The sequence below is a fragment of the Ranitomeya imitator genome, chromosome 2, assembly GCF_032444005.1.
Source record: "Ranitomeya imitator isolate aRanImi1 chromosome 2, aRanImi1.pri, whole genome shotgun sequence".
NCBI classification, from domain to species: domain Eukaryota; kingdom Metazoa; phylum Chordata; class Amphibia; order Anura; family Dendrobatidae; genus Ranitomeya; species Ranitomeya imitator.
This window is the reverse complement of record NC_091283.1, coordinates 397010473-397024584: the sequence shown is the minus strand read 5'-3', so window position 1 is coordinate 397024584 and position 14112 is coordinate 397010473. Positions and strand designations below refer to the sequence as shown.

At 44.7% G+C, this 14112-nt stretch overlaps 2 protein-coding genes across 2 annotated transcripts in view; both read right to left on the bottom strand.

Moving 5' to 3' along the window:
* The window catches only part of LOC138664148 (zinc finger protein 665-like), an 85697-nt gene extending 82809 nt beyond the window's left edge, over window positions 1-2888 (bottom strand). The window contains exon 1 of the mRNA XM_069750590.1: window positions 2839-2888. Coding sequence (XP_069606691.1) covers window positions 2839-2865 — 27 coding nt within the window. The 5' untranslated portion in view covers window positions 2866-2888. The remainder of the gene's footprint in view (window positions 1-2838) is intronic.
* Window positions 2889-10330: 7442 nt separating this feature from the next.
* LOC138664141 (zinc finger protein OZF-like) overlaps window positions 10331-14112 on the bottom strand; it is a 40876-nt gene continuing 37094 nt past the window's right edge. The window contains exon 5 of the mRNA XM_069750583.1: window positions 10331-13220. Within this exon, the coding sequence (XP_069606684.1) occupies window positions 12199-13220 (1022 nt within the window). The 3' untranslated portion in view covers window positions 10331-12198. The remainder of the gene's footprint in view (window positions 13221-14112) is intronic.

Genomic DNA, 14112 nt, shown 5'->3' with positions numbered 1-14112 from the left:
GGCGACTTCTTCCCTTGCGGTCGGCTCCGGTGTTAGCAGAGGGTCCGGAATCAGGGGTTCTTCCGCCGGTGTCTCTTGGCATGGGGCCTTAGCCTCCAGCCGCCACTAGAGCAACTGCTCCATGAGATCTTCCATCTCATTCTGCAGGAGACCGGTCCCAGTGGTGGAGGTTTGGCTGCTGGGCTCGTCCGGGTAGCTGGGGGAGCCCTCCGCTTCAACCCCGCAGTCTGGGTCTGAGCTGCTGGCCATGGCGTCCTCCACGTGGGTCGCCTCCTAGTCTCTTTCCCGCTCTCTTCTTCGTGGGCGGTTGCGTTTCTTGTTCCTCCGCCCCCCATTGAGGATCAGGAGGCGGATCTCTGCTGCTGACGGACACGTCCTCACAGTGCAGAAATATTTAGACTGGGCGGCCATTACTTTTTGCGCTCTTCAGCTCGCTCACGCCTACTTCGCCTTTCTTCTTCTCTTGCGCTCCTCGTGGCGCTACAATGGCGGCAGTTTTGGCGGGAATCTTGCGGCGGATAACAATACACAGTCTTTGCAATAAATCACAGTCCAACACGTTTCAATCACAGTTCCAATGCACACATGACCCAATTCTTCAGGCTTAAAGGGAACCTGTCACCTGAATTTGGCGGGACTGGTTTTGGGTCATATGGGCGGAGTTTTCGGATGTTTGATACACCCTTTCCTTACTCGCTGGCTGCATGCTGGCTGCAATATTGGATTGAAGTTCATTCTCTGTCCTCCATAGTACACGCCTGCACAAGGCAAGATTGCTTTGCGCAGGCATGTACTACGGAGGACATAGAATGAACTTCAATCCAATATTGCAGCCAGCATGCAGCCAGCAGGTAAGGAAAGGGTGAATCAAACACCCGAAAACTCCGCCCATATGACCCAAAACCAGTCCCGCCAAATTCAGGTGACAGAGTCCCTTTAAGTACGATCCTGTTCATGACGCCAAGTTGGAGCGCCCACAGTCACAGGGCCACGACGTTTCGGTACCGGGCCTCTCTGGTTCGGTTCTGAGTCTGTCACGGTGGCTAGACCCGGTCCGCGACCCTCCTAAGGGGCGTCCAATGAAGGTGGTAGTATAGTCTGTCAGGAGTTTGTGACGCCACCTGTGGTGTTCGGTCAGGGTGACCGACGCTGCTGTAGGGTCCGCTGGGGTGATGGAATGGCAGCTGGATGGTATACCTTCCCACAGGTGAAGTATGTCCCCAGGGCTTCCCAGTAGGGTGGATGGTGTGAGGTGCAGGCAATAACGAGGACACAGGGTTGCAGTCTCTTTACCTTTTACTGAGGGCTTCAGTACACTCAGTCCAGAGCACGTTCAACCGGGCTATCAGAGACCGGCCGGTCCGATGGGCACATCCGGAGTTTCCCTCACAGATGGAAATCGTTGCCTACCAATAGCACCTGTGTGTTGTAGTCCTACCCTGCTGAGCATTCGGAATAGTCCTCACAACTGCTGTTCTCTTTCGTTCGTTCTCTACAGCTTTCTCTCTCTCTTTCTTTGGTTCCAGATGTTGCTAGTTTCTAACGTCCCCCAGATATGTTATGGCTAGGACGCCACCCGTTTGACGGGAAGGCTTGGAGGTCTTCCGGGACCCTAGAGACGCCCCTCTCCCAATGTTGCCCCCTATGTCTTCGTAGGTGTAGAAGGTAGACAGCCAACCTATAATTGACTGTCCAGCGGAATTTAAAGTAATGCGTGAAGTCAGTTACTCCTACGTTCTGTTCTGTCGCTAGGCACCTGCCAGGTTCCCACGCCTGACAGGAACCCCCCTGTGTCTTCTCCCCGCAACACCCCCTGCCACGGGATGTTGCCTGGTTCCAACCCAGTCAGCTTCTGACTAACTTCCTCCCCAGCCCCTAGTTTTACCAGTGTGAGGAGTGGCCCAATAAATGAAGCCTTTTTCTCCCCCTAGTGGCCGGAGTGTGAAGTGTAATGTGTTCTGGTGATACCTGGTCAGGAGAACTCTTTAGTGCCATCGGACGTACCGCTACTCGCCCTGGGGCCATACTGCAACGACCAGGTCTCTGGGACGCTGCACAATGACCCCAGACACACCTCCAGGCTGTGTAAGGGCTATTAGACCAAGAAGGAGAGTGATGGGGTGCTACGCCAGATGACCTGGCCTCCACAGTCACCAGACCTGAACCCAATCAAGATGGTTTGGGGTGAGCTGGACCGCAGAGTGAAGGCAAAAGGGCCAACAAGTGCTAAGCATCTCTGGGAACTCCTTCAAGATTGTTGGAAGACCATTCCCGGTGACTACCTCTTGAAGCTCATCAAGAGAATGACAAGCGTGTGCAAAGCAGTCATCAAAGCAAAAGGTGGCTACTTTGAAGAACCTAGACTATAAGACATATTTTCATTTGTTTCACACTCTTTTGTTAAGTATATAATTCCACATGTGTTAATTCATAGTTTTGATGCCTGCAGTGTGAATGTACAATTTTCATAGTCATGAAAATACAGAAAAATCTTTAAATGAGGAGGCGTGTCCAAACGTTTGGTCTGTACTGTATGTTGGCGCTTTAGATATAATAATTTTGTCACTGCATCCAGTCATGGCCCCGTCCTGCCTATAACACACAGTCCCATTATAGTCACATACATCTCTTGAACAGGAGGTCTTAGGGGGAATGTTTCTCCTTGTCATGAGTGTCACATCGAGACTAACAGGCCATGCTCCTCTGGGAATTTAAACATGCAAATATCCTCTTCAGAGAGGAAAAAAAAAGAAACTTATCAGACACTTCATCTTGGAAAGCAACAATACAGGGGTTACTGTCCCTTGTGTCCAATAATGAGGAATCTTCAGCACCTACCTCCACCTGCAGAGCCCCACACCACATATATGGCTGTTCTGTGCGCACAGGACCTGTGATGAGGTCACAGGAGGGGAGGAGTCAAGGGGTCACATGATCAACAGCCTCTGTGTATGCAGGACTCTGTCTGCTGTGCTGGTTGTCATGGTGCTGGATGAGGGGAAGGTTCTGTGTGAGGTCAGGAGGGATCTACAGGGTGAATGTAGCAGAGCCGTGTGTGTACGAGGTGTACGGAGCCGTGTGTGTACGAGGTGTACGGAGTGGAGCCGTGTGTGTAAGAGGTGTACGGAGCAGAGCCGTGTGTGTACGAGGTGTACAGAGCGGAGCCGTGTGTGTACGAGGTGTACAGAGCGGAGCCGTGTGTGTAAGAGGTGTACGGAGCAGAGCCGTGTGTGTATGAGGTGTGCGGAGCGGAGCCGTGTGTGTATGATGTGCAAGTAAAGAGCTCTATGCGCCCTACCCTCTACAGGCAATTTTTCCTTTTGTGGCGGGTCCTCCCCTTCTTCCAAGAGCCATAACTTTTTTATATTTTTGACCACATAGCTGTACAATGGCTTGTTTCTTACAGGACGAGCTGTACTTTTCAATAACGCTATTTATTTTGTCACTAGATGGTGGCCCGATTCTAACGCATCGGGTATTCTAGAATATGCATGTCCACATAGTATATTGCCCAGCGACGTAGTTGCCCTGTCACGTACCATATTTCCCAGCCACATAGTATATTGCCCAGCCACGTAGTATATTGCCCAGTCACATAGTATATTGCCCAGTCACATAGTATATTGCCCAGCCACATAGTATATTGCCCAGCCACATAGTATATTGCCCAGTCACATAGTATACAGCACAGAGCCATGTAGTATACAGCACAAAGCCATGTAGTATATTGCCCAGCCACGTAGTATATTGCCCTGTCACGTACTATATTTCCCAGCCACATAGTATATTGCCCAGCCACGTAGTATATTGCCCAGTCACGTAGTATATTGCCCAGTCACATAGTATATTGCCCAGCCACATAGTATACAGCACAGAGCCATGTAGTATACAGCACAAAGCCATGTAGTATATTGCCCAGCCACGTAGTATATTGCACAGCTACATAGTATATAGCAGAGCCACGTAGTATATTGCCCAGTCACGTAGTATATTGCCCAGCCACGTAGTATATTGCCCAGTCACGTAGTATATTGCCCAGCCACGTAGTATATTGCCCAGCGACGTAGTATATTGCCCAGTCACGTAGTATATTGCCCAGCCAAGTAGTATATTGCACAGCTACATAGTATATAGCAGAGCCACGTAGTATATTGCCCAGTCACGTAGTATATTGCCCAGCCACGTAGTATATTGCCCAGTCACGTAGTATATTGCCCAGCCACGTAGTATATTGCCCAGCCACGTAGTATATTGCCCAGTCACGTAGTATATTGCCCAGTCACGTAGTATATTGCCCAGCCACGTAGTATATTGCCCAGCCACGTAGTATATTGCACAGCGACGGAGTATATTGCACAGCGACGGAATATATATTGTCCAGCCACGTAGTATATTGCCCAGTCACGTAGTATATTGCCCAGCCACATAGTATATTGCCCAGTCGCGTAGTATATTGCCTAGCCACATAGTATATTGCACAGCGACGGAGTATACAGAGCCACGTAGTATAGAGACTTAAAAAAAAAATAAACATATACTCACCTTCCGAAGGCCCGTTGAAGTCCTGCTATACTCACCATCTGCCGCCTTTCCCGCTCCTCGCAACGCTCCCCGGACCGCTCCATTGCAAGCGTCAGCTTCCGGTCCCAGGGCTGGTATGAGCAGGACCTGTGATGACGTCGCGGTCGCATGACCGTGACGTCACGGCAGGTCCTTGTCGCACACCAGCCCTGGGACCGGAAGCTGCCGCTTGCAATGGAGCGGGAGCGTCGTGAGGAGCGGGAAAGGCGACGGATGGTGAGTATAGCAGGTTTTTTGCTTTTTTTATTTTTAACATGACATATTTTTAAATAGTTGGGAACACACAGGGTTAATAGCAGTGGTAACGGAGTGCGTTACACCGCAGCCCGTTAGCGCTGCCATTAACCCTGTGTGAGCGGTGAGTGGAGGGGATTATGGAGCGGGCGCCGGGCAGTGAGTCCAGGGGAGTAGGGGAGGGACTAATCGGACTGTGCCCGTCAGCCATGACAGGCAGCTGCCGAGACCAATCAGCGAATGAATAACTGTGACAGAAGGACAGACAGACGGAAGTGACCCTTAGACAATTATATAGTAGATTCCATGACGTCGAAAACTGAAATAAAATTCCAGGTGTGGTGAAATTGCAGAAAATGCAATTCTGCCATGGTTTTTTATTTCCACTGAGGTAAAAGAGAGTGATTTTAACTCTTATATCTTTTCATTTTTTTCCTTTTAAAACTTTATTTTTTGGTCTCCTCAGCGGACTTGAACCTGTAACCGTCCAATTGCTTTTTCTATATACTGCAATACCACGGTATTACTTTATAGAGCATAAATGTTGGTCTCCTTAGAACCACAAAATATAGCAAGCTCCCGGCTGCTACAATAAACCATTGGCGCAAGAGCTGCCATTTAAATGCCGCTGCGAGAGATTGATAGCAGCATTTAAATGGTTAACAAGCGTGGACGCAGCTCATCTCTGGCCGCAGCTGTTAATGACAGATGTTGGCTTTTTAATGTATAGCTCTCCCCACACGCGATCACCCCGCTATCACGTACATATACGTGATGTTGCATTAAGGGGTAAAAAAAAAGTTGTCCACTACTGGGCAACACTTATTAACAGTGGTTTCCTAAAATTAAAGGGAACCTGTCACCTGAATTTGGCGGGACCAGTTTTGGGTCATATGGGCGGGGTTTTCGGGTGTTTGATTCACCCTTTCCTTACCCGCTGGCTGCATGCTGGCCGCAATATTGGATTGAAGTTCATTCTCTGTCCTCCGAAGTACATGCCAGCGCAAGGCAATCTTGCCTTGTGCAGGTGTGTACTTCGGAGGACAGAGAATGAACTTCAATCCAATATTGCGGCCAGCATGCAGCCAGCGGGTAAGGAAAGGGTGAATCAAACACCCGAAAACCCCGCCCATATGACCCAAAACTGGTCCCGCCAAATTCAGGTGACAGGTTCCCTTTAAAAAAATATTGCCACTGTTCCTCCAATTTCAGTGAGTGCCCTGCGGCCATGGCACAGCAGCTTTGTCCCCTTGCTCTATGAGGAGACCAGAGTAAAGTGATCATTGGTATTTCCTGGAACACACAGGTCATGGGTTTGGATCCCGTAAATTATGTTAGCAGGTTTTGCTATGTAATCTGAAAGCAGCATAATGTAGGGGCAGAGACTCTGATTCCAGATGTGTCACTGGATTGCTTAGTGCAGTTTTGATAAAAATCTCTGTTTTCTTTGCTGTAGATGTAGCAGTGCTTTTAATACTGAGCTGTGTACAACCCCACCCACATCAGATTTGTAGTTTCCTGTGTACACTGCCAAGCTGCCAATCAGTGGTGGGCATGGGGATAGCCCACAGTTTAGCTGCACTGCCTGGCACTAGACTCCCAATCCTGCAGTGATAATCTCCTGCTGATAAAACACTGATTACCAATAATGCATTGCTGAATTTAGGCTCTCTGCCCCTACATTATGCTCCTCTCAGGTCCAAGGACAGAGAGACCAATGGTGCAACCTGCACATCCACACAGAGGCCCAAGACAGAGGCCCAAGAGGTAAGGGGACCAACTTCCACCACCAAAGCAGGGGGAATTGTGCATTTTGATGAGCTATTGGATAGCAAAGGTCCAATTTATTGTTCTTGCATAGGGGCCCTTTCTATGTTCGCCCCTGTTCAGATTACATAGTAAATACCTGCTGACATATTAATTTTAAGTCTGATGTAATTTGTAATCTTGTCAGGGAGTCACAAAAATACAACTTCAGGAAGGCAGAGTTGGACGTTGCAGCGTCCTGGATAGCAATCTCGTTGTGTTTAACACGCAGCAGCGATCTGGATCCCGCTGTGCCATCGCTGGTCGGAGCTAGAAGTCCAGAACTTTATTTCGTCGCCAGGTCGGCGTGTATCGTCATGTTTGACATCAAAAGCAACGACGCCAGCAATGAGCATAAGGCCCCTAGATGTGTGTCGGATCGGTACACTCCGGCTGTTTGACATGGAGCTAACAACCAGCGAGAACGAGAAATGAGTCGCCGTTACGTCACTGGATCGCTCCTGCATCGTTCTGGAGTTGCTGTGTTTGACGTCTCTACAGCGACCTAAACAGCGACGCTGCAGCGATCTAGTTTAGGTCGGCTCGTTGTCTATATTGCTGTAGCGTCGCTGAGTGTGACAGTACCTTTAGAGATGCCCTTAATCTGGTTGTCTGGTACAATGTCCTCAAATAAGAATACAGATAATAAATGGGAAATGTTTAAGAACATCCTAAATAGGCACTGTAAGCGGTTTATACCTTGTGGGAATAAAATGCCAAGAAATAGGAAAAACCCAATGTGGCTAAACAAAGTAAGACAGGCAATTAACAGTAAAAAGAAAGCATTTAAACTACTAAAGCAGGATGGCACAGTTGAAGCTCTAAAAACTATAGGGAGAAAAATACCGTATTTTTTAGATTATAAGACGCACTATTTTCCCCGGAATTTGGGGGGAAAATGGGGATGGGTCTTATAATGCGTATATACCTTACCGCTACCGTTGCTGCAGGCCACAGGCTGGGATGAGGGGCTGTCCGGCGGTGTTGCGGGTGCCCGGCAGTGCTACGTGGGTGTCCGGAACTGTGGGGGTGTCCGACGGTGCTGCCCGATGCTGCTGTGGGTGTCTCCAGTCCAGTGCTGCTGCGGGGGGTGGGGCTCTTCCGACATTTTGTGAAAGGCCAGAGCCCCCGCAGTGCCATGGTTTCATGTGCGGTGTAGTCCGGAAAAATGGCCACCGGGGGACGGCACATGCACAGATGTAGATCTCAGCACCAAGATCTCGGGAGAGATCTCAGCCATGGGCACCCGCATAATCGGAGACACCGACAGCAGCAGTGGGCAGCACCGCCGGACACCCCCGCAGCACTGGACACCCGCAGCGGTGCGTCGCACATCAGAACACCCCCTCATCCCAGCCTGTGGCCCGCAGCATCACCCCACTGATGCTTTCTCCAGCAGCACCCCCTGGGACCCCGCAGCCACCACCCCTGGTAAGCAATAAGATGCATGGATTATAAGAAGCACCACCATTTTATTAAAAAAAATATTTTTTCCTAATTTTCATCTCAAAATTTGGGGTGAGTTTTATAATCCAGAGTATTTTATAATCTGAAAAATACGGTACTTTATCTAAAAAAACTAATTAAAGCTGCCAAAAAGGAAACAGAGAAGCACATTGCTAAGGAGAGTAAAACTAATCCCAAACTGTTCTTCAACTATATCAATAGTAAAAGAATAAAAACTGAAAATGTAGGCCCCTTAAAAAATTGTGAGGAAAGAATGGTTGTAGATGACGAGGAAAAAGCTAACATATTAAACACCTTGTTCTCCACGGTATTCACGGTGGAAAATAAAATGCTAGGTGAAATGCCGAGAGACAAAGAAAACCCTATATTAAGGGTCACCAATCTAACCCAAGAAGAGGTGCAAAACCGCATAAGATTAAAGTAGATAAATCTCTGGGTACAGATGGCATACACCCACGAGTACTGAGAGAACTAAGTAATGTAATAGACAAGTCATTATTTCTTATAGTTAGGGACGCTAGGGCGACGGGGTCTGTTCCACAGGACTGACGCATAGTTAATGTGGTACCAATACTCAAAAAGGGCTCTAAAAGTGAACCTGGAAATTATAGGCCAGTAAGTCTAACCTCTATTGTTGGTAAAATATTTGAAGGGTTTCTGAGGGATGTTATTCTGGATTATCTCAATGAGAATAACTGTTTAACTCCATATCAGCATGGGTTTATGAGGAATTGCTCCTGGCAAACCAATCTAATCAATTTTTATGAAGAAGTAAGCTATAGATTGGACTAACGTGAGTCATTGGACGTGGTATATCTTGATTTTTCCAAAGCGTTTGATACCGTGCCGCACAAGAGGTTGGTACACAAAATGAGAATGCTTGGTCTGGGGGAAAATGTGTGTAAATGGGTTATTAACTGGCTTAGTGATAGAAAGCAGAGGGTAGTTATAAATGGTATATTCTCTAACTGGGTCGCTGTGATCAGTGGGGTACTGCAGGGGTTGGTATTGGGACCCATTCTCTTCAACATATTTATTAATGATCTGGTAGAAGGTTTACACAGTAAAATATCGATATTTGCAGAGGATACAAAACTATGTAAAGTAGTCAATACAAGAGAAGATAGTATTCTCCCCCAGATGGATCTGGATAAGTTGGAAACTTGGGCCGAGAGGTGGCAGATGCAGTATAACAATGATAAATGTAAGGTTATACATATGGGAAGAAGGAATCAATATCACCATTACACACTGAATGGGCAACCTCTGGGTAAATCTGACTTTATATTACTGCTTACCTTTTCGTTTGACTGTCACTTTCCAATAGTGGGTTATATTTATCTCTGTATTTACATCTAAACATACAGTATATAAATAATGCATGTCAATTTACTTTGCTTGCAAGCACTGGTGGCGCCATCTCATGGCTAACTATAATTTTTGTTATGTATCACATTGTTTTTTATTGAGTTAATAATAAAAGAATATTTTATTCACTATTTTTGTGTACTTCGGTCACTCACACCTTTTTTTTATATGATTTCATTTGGTGGTGTAGAACCATACTTTACAGTCCTAAATTTTTCATTATTGCCTTTATTTCTGCATTTTTCACTTGATGCTTTATTTTGTGTAAGGATGTCTTCTTAGGGGACCACGGCCCGAGCTGGAAGAACACAGTACTGCTTCATTGACCGTCACTGAAACCCCAGAGACATCTTAAAGAATCTAGGTTGGGACAATTGGGTCACCTGGCCACATACCTCACTACTCTCAGTTAGCTTCCTAAGCTTGTCGTTACCTCCTCTCTGTGGGGGCCCGCCAAAATTAAGGGTTCACTGGTGGAAGTACTTGGCCCTGGAAGCAGCTCTAATCCTGGCGAGTCAGCGGAAGGGTGAGACTCTGTAATTTGCACCATCTTGGGTATTTGTTGGGATAGTTCTATATGCTATTGTGTGTTGTCTGAGTAGTGTTTTGCCCACGGGAAGAGAGAGTGGGTGTTCAATGGTATAAACTATGGTCCATGCAGTCTTTTTAAAGACAGCTGGGCCAGCAGACGTAAGCAGCCACTAACCCTGTGTCTCTACATGAGATTTATATTGGGTTTTTAGATTTGCATTTTTCCCACACTAAACAATGCTTTTATTTATTTTATTTTACCAAAAAAGCTTTCGCTTCACCATATTTTGAGACCTATTTTTTGGTGTGGCAGAATGACAAAAAACAGCACTTCAGGAATTTTAAAATGTGGAATGTTTTCTACAAATGATTTATTATATAGGTGAGTTACAGTATTTGAATTTGCTTTTCGATAATATATATTTTTAAGTAATTACATACATTTCCTAAGCACCATTTAGTGCTCTAAGTTACTGTCACTTTCTCATGTAGACATGACACTTTACATTTGTTGCATTTTTTTGGTTCTACAGTTTATCAATAAAATAAGTAGCAAAAAAATACTTTAATTCAGAAATAAAAATTATTTATGATTAAAACATTTCTCACATTTTTAATGAAAATGACTTCTCCCCTGTGTAAATTCTATGAATTGTAACATTTGGTCATTTCTGATTAAATCTTTTCCCACATTCTAAACATGAACATGAATTCTCCTAGTGTGAATTCTCTGAAGTCTAATAAGTTCCGATTTATCTGTAAAATATTTTTCACATTATTGGATATTGGATATTGGATTATCTCAATGAGAATAACTGTTTAACTCCATATCAGCATGGGTTTATGAGAAATCGCTCCTGTCAAACCAATCTAATCAGTTTTTATGAAGAGGTAAGCTATAGACTGGACCACGGTGAGTCATTGGACGTGGTATATCTCGATTTTTCCAAAGCGTTTGATACCGTGCCGCACAAGAGGTTGGTACACAAAATGAGAATGCTTGGTCTGGGGGAAAATGTGTGTAAATGGGTTAGTAACTGGCTTAGTGATAGAAAGCAGAGGGTGGTTATAAATGGTATAGTCTCTAACTGGGTCGCTGTGACCAGTGGGGTACCGCAGGGGTCAGTATTGGGACCTGTTCTCTTCAACATATTCATTAATGATCTGGTAGAAGGTTTACACAGTAAAATATCGATATTTGCAGATGATACAAAACTATGTAAAGCAGTTAATACAAGAGAAGATAGTATTCTGCTACAGATGGATCTGGATAAGTTGGAAACTTGGGCTGAAAGGTGGCAGATGAGGTTTAACAATGATAAATGTAAGGTTATACACATGGGAAGAGGGAATCAATATCACCATTACACACTGAACGGGAAACCACTGGGTAAATCTGACAGGGAGAAGGACTTGGGGATCCTAGTTAATGATAAACTTACCTGGAGCAGCCAGTGCCAGGCAGCAGCTGCCAAGGCAAACAGGATCATGGGGTGCATTAAAAGAGGTCTGGATACACATGATGAGAGCATTATACTGCCTCTGTACAAATCCCTAGTTAGACCGCACATGGAGTACTGTGTCCAGTTTTGGGCACCGGTGCTCAGGAAGGATATAATGGAACTAGAGAGAGTACAAAGGAGGGCAACAAAATTAATAAAGGGGATGGGAGAACTACAATACCCAGATAGATTAGCGAAATTAGGATTATTTAGTCTAGAAAAAAGACGACTGAGGGGCGATCTAATAACCATGTATAAGTATATAAGGGGACAATACAAATATCTCGCTGAGGATCTGTTTATACCAAGGAAGGTGACGGGCACAAGGGGGCATTCTTTGCGTCTGGAGGAGAGAAGGTTTTTCCACCAACATAGAAGAGGATTCTTTACTGTTAGGGCAGTGAGAATCTGGAATTGCTTGCCTGAGGAGGTGGTGATGGCGAACTCAGTCGAGGGGTTCAAGAGAGGCCTGGATGTCTTCCTGGAGCAGAACAATATTGTATCATACAATTATTAGGTTCTGTAGAAGGACGTAGATCTGGGTATTTATTATGATGGAATATAGGCTGAACTGGATGGACAAATGTCTTTTTTCGGCCTTACTAACTATGTTACTATGTTACTATGTTAAGCATGTAACTGTCTTCTCCCCTTGGTGATTTCTCTGATGTTTAGCAAGTTCCATATTCTCTGTAAAACATTTCTCATATTATGAACATGAAAATGGCTTCTCACCTGAGTGAATTCTCAGATGTGTAATAAGACTTGTTTTCTGATTAAAGCATTTCCCACATTCTGAACATGAAAATGGCTTCTCCCCTGTGTGAACTCTATGATGTGTAACAAGATGTGACTTCTGATTAAACCTTTTCCCACATTCTAAACATGAAAATGCCTTCTCCCCTGTGTGAATTCTCAGATGCCTAATAAGATCTGATTTCTCTGTAAAACATTTCTCACATTCTAAACATGAAAATGGCTTCTCCCCTGTATGAATTCGCTGATGTTTAGCAAGATTTGATTTCTGATTAAAACATTCCCCACATTCTAAGCATGAAAATGTCTTCTCCCCTGTGTGAATTCTCTGATGTCTAACAAGTACTGATTTCTGTTTAAAACATTTCCCGCATTCTGAACATGAAAATGTCTTCTCCCCTATGTGAATTCTATGATGCTTAACCAGATTTGTTTTATAATTGAAACATTCCCCACATTCTGAGCATGAAAATGTCTTACCTCCTGTGTGAATTTTCTGATGTCTAACAAGATCCGATTTCTGCTTGAAACATTTCCTGCATTCTAAACATGAAAATGGCTTCTCCCCCGTGTGTGTTCTCTGATGTCTAACAAGTCTGGATTTAATGGTATAACATTTCCCACATTCTGAACATGAAAATGGTTTCTCCCCTGTGTAAATTCTCTGATGTCTAACAAGTTTCAGTTTCTGTTTAAAATATTTATCAGACTCTGAACAGGAATATGTTTCCTCTATATGATTTCTTTGCTGTTCATCATCACTTTTGCAATTTTTATTTGACTTAAAAGTCTGCGATGAATATGAATCAGAGGATAGGAGCTGTTGAAACCGATTAGATAAATTTTTGCTGTGAAGGGTGGGAGGTATATCTAGGATAATTGCATACTCTTCACCTCTATCCGGTGTGAAATTGTGATCATATGCTTTAAAGTCTGAAAATCTCAGATGTTCCTCTGTGCTCCTGGTATAGTCACCTGCCAAGAATAAAACATATTTTATTATATTTCACTAATAGTGCCCTGAAATATTAAAGAGGTTATTCAGGACTTTCATTATTTTTCTTTATGAATTTAAGAACTAACAGGAAGTTAGTTGCTAGCAATCTGTCTGTTCTGCTCCGGGATGACCTCTGATTTAGCAGGTGACTCTCCTGCTTCACTTCTCTTCTCTTCAATAGAACAGCACCTTCTCTTCCGGTCTGCTCTGATGATGGGGCGTAACTGTAAAAGTCATGCTAATTAACAGCCAGCTCCCTGCATCTATGTAGCGGAGAGCCGGCTGTCAATCAGCATGACATTGATAGTGACGACCCTTCAACAGAGCAGAGCGAAAAAGAAGAAGCTGCTCTGTAAATGTGAAATTATCGGAAGAAGGGAAATCGCTGGCAGAAGCAGTCTGTGACTGCTCAGAGGTGGCAGAAATTAATGCCATGCAGAACAGGTAGGTAGTTAAAAACGCCAAAATAATTACAGTTCATGATAACCCCTTTAAGTATACTAAATGATTTATATATTTTACAACCCAAATTTAAGATTAGTTTCTTTGTTTCCCAAATGAGCAAATAAAATATCATAAAAAAACACATTTGTACAAACTGTGACAGAGTCACTGGGAAAGTGATGGAGGGGAGATATGTGTCACTGTGGATGATGTTGTCAGCGATGTAAAACCATAGTAGTTTAAATGAAAGTTATGTTATGGGCTGGTTTTAGTGGACCTTAATAGGGCAGGTGGGAGGGGGTCCACCGTATCGCCACATGCCTAGTCCTGACAGGACCTGTGTGATGTTAAGATCATGTGATCAATCAGATGATGGAGGAGTCACAAGGTCTGGGCTTAAATGGCTGAAGGACAGAGCTTTCAATG